The sequence below is a fragment of the Egretta garzetta genome, unplaced genomic scaffold, assembly GCF_000687185.1.
Source record: "Egretta garzetta isolate BGI_Z169 unplaced genomic scaffold, ASM68718v1 scaffold143, whole genome shotgun sequence".
Taxonomy (NCBI): domain Eukaryota; kingdom Metazoa; phylum Chordata; class Aves; order Pelecaniformes; family Ardeidae; genus Egretta; species Egretta garzetta.
Window position 1 is genome coordinate 1,754,190 of NW_009259310.1, and position 2,016 is coordinate 1,756,205.

The window sequence follows — 2,016 nt, forward strand, 5'->3', positions numbered from 1 at the left end:
AGGCTGCCACATTGTTGCCCCCTCAGATATGATGGACGGGCGCATCGCGGCCATGAAGAAGGCACTGATTTCCAATGACTTGGGCAACAAGGTGAGCTCGGGATCTGCATGTGCCAAAGGCAATGTCCATGTGGAGGCTGCACCACAACAGGTCCTGGGCAGGGGGTGGGAGAAGCAAACCCCCACCTTGCCCAGGACATGCCACTGGCATTTCCCTGCCCTGGTGCATGCAACAAGGGAATGTCCTTGGCCGGACACGGGGACAGCAAGGTGCCAGGCCTCTGGCAGGAGAAGGAGGATGTGAGGCAGAGTGTAGAACAGCCATGGGAGAGAATCGCTACTGCCCCGGCACAGGGATACAGCATACAGCACTGAGCCTCTGGCCCTCATGGCTCCGCTCTCCTTGGCAGGTCTCGGTGATGAGCTACAGTGCCAAGTTTGCTTCATGCTTCTACGGTCCCTTCAGGTGGGTCTGTCTCTCAGCCGTGAGTGTCCCCAGCCAGCACCGGGTTGGCTGGGAGGTGCGTTCCCAGATAGTTATTTGGGAAGGGGGCTCAGCCAGAGCCTGGGCCGCAGCTGGGGCCACACTGGTCTCTTTGGAGTGCCCTCCTCCTACTTTCCAGTGCAAAAGGGAGACAAACGTACCTTGCAGAGGAGAGGCTGGCCAGTGGGAAGAGAACCTTGGGTGATCTTCTGTCCCACCCCTTCACCTGCTCGTCCTGGGCACTGGTGGCAAGGCAGGCAGGGAGGGAGCTGCCTGCAGCCACCAGAAGCAGCGAGGAGGGGAGTTGCAGGAGATGGTGTTGCCCTCAGTCAGCTATTAGACCACATCCCAAGAGCAGCCTGACCCCAGTGGGGCATCCCTGAGGAACCTGCCTCAAAAAAGAGCAAAAGGGAAAATGTCTGAGACAATTTTACCCCAGACTCTGGGCATGGGGAGGGCAGTGGGTGTTGAAGCACAGCTCCCAGGGCCAGCCTGGGCCTGCTAGACCTCTCAGAGTGATCCTGGGACACTGAGGTGGGTCGGGAGAGCCCCCCCTTTTTGACCCCACTGGCTCAGGCACTTGCCCTAGTCTGTCCTCATGTTTCTGAAGCTGTAGGAGGCGAGAGGCATGGGGAGCCGTGCTGGCCCTCATTCCCTGCCCTCTGCCTTGCCTGTCACCAGGGACGCTGCGCTATCCAAACCTGCCTTCGGAGACAGGCGATGCTACCAGCTGCCCCCAGGTGCCAGGGGCCTGGCAATGCGGGCTGTGGTGAGTGAGCCAGGGCTGGGCTGCCTGGGGCAGCACCAAGGGCCGTGGGTTTGGGGAGAGCAAGCCCAGGGGTGTAGGAGGTAGAAGGTGGTGGGAGGCACGCCAACCAAAATGGCTGAGGCTCTTCCCTCTCAAGTGAGAGAAATGTGAGGCCCCATCAGCCTGCCGGGGAGCTGGTCCTGAGGACTGTGCACTGGGAGCCATGGAACTGGTGACCCTGTACCCTGCTGAGGCTCAGGGTGTTGGGCCCAGGGACACACAACCACCAGCTTCACCCAGGCACTGTGCGTCTGCTCTCCCCCATCACATCCCATCTGTGGGCTCCTGTGGCCATTAGGGCTCGCCAGACTCTTTTGGGATCCCTCCTGGGAAAACCAACCACCAGGTCCAAACTTCTGGGGAAAACCAAACGTGGCCTTGCTGGAAAATGTTATTCTACCCCGAGCTGCCGGGGTCACGCGTATGTTCCCCTCACAGGACCGGGACGTGCGTGAGGGAGCGGACATGCTGATGGTGAAGCCGGGGATGCCCTACCTGGACCTCGTGCGGGATGTCAAGGCTCGAGTAAGCTCTTTCTGCATAGCAGTGAGGGCACACGATGTCCCTGGAGGAGGGGAGGTGTGTGGTTGGGATGGCCTGTTTGGATACCCAAACCGGAGGAGGGGATGTGACTGTTGGTTTTGGGTACTGAGGTGGGCACTGGAGCACCTCTGGAACACCTCTGGGAACAGCTCTGGGAGCACTGGGGGGTGCGGGGAGGGGT

The 2,016-nt window shown here is 60.5% G+C and overlaps 1 protein-coding gene across 1 annotated transcript in view; it reads left to right on the forward strand.

Annotated features, from left to right (window-relative positions):
* ALAD (aminolevulinate dehydratase) overlaps positions 1-2,016 on the forward strand; it is a 5,254-nt gene that overhangs the window by 2,726 nt on the left and 512 nt on the right. The window contains exons 6-9 of the mRNA XM_035891876.1: positions 3-91; positions 411-466; positions 1,166-1,253; positions 1,731-1,817. Of these exons, the coding sequence (XP_035747769.1) occupies positions 3-91; positions 411-466; positions 1,166-1,253; positions 1,731-1,817 (320 nt within the window). The remainder of the gene's footprint in view (positions 1-2; positions 92-410; positions 467-1,165; positions 1,254-1,730; positions 1,818-2,016) is intronic.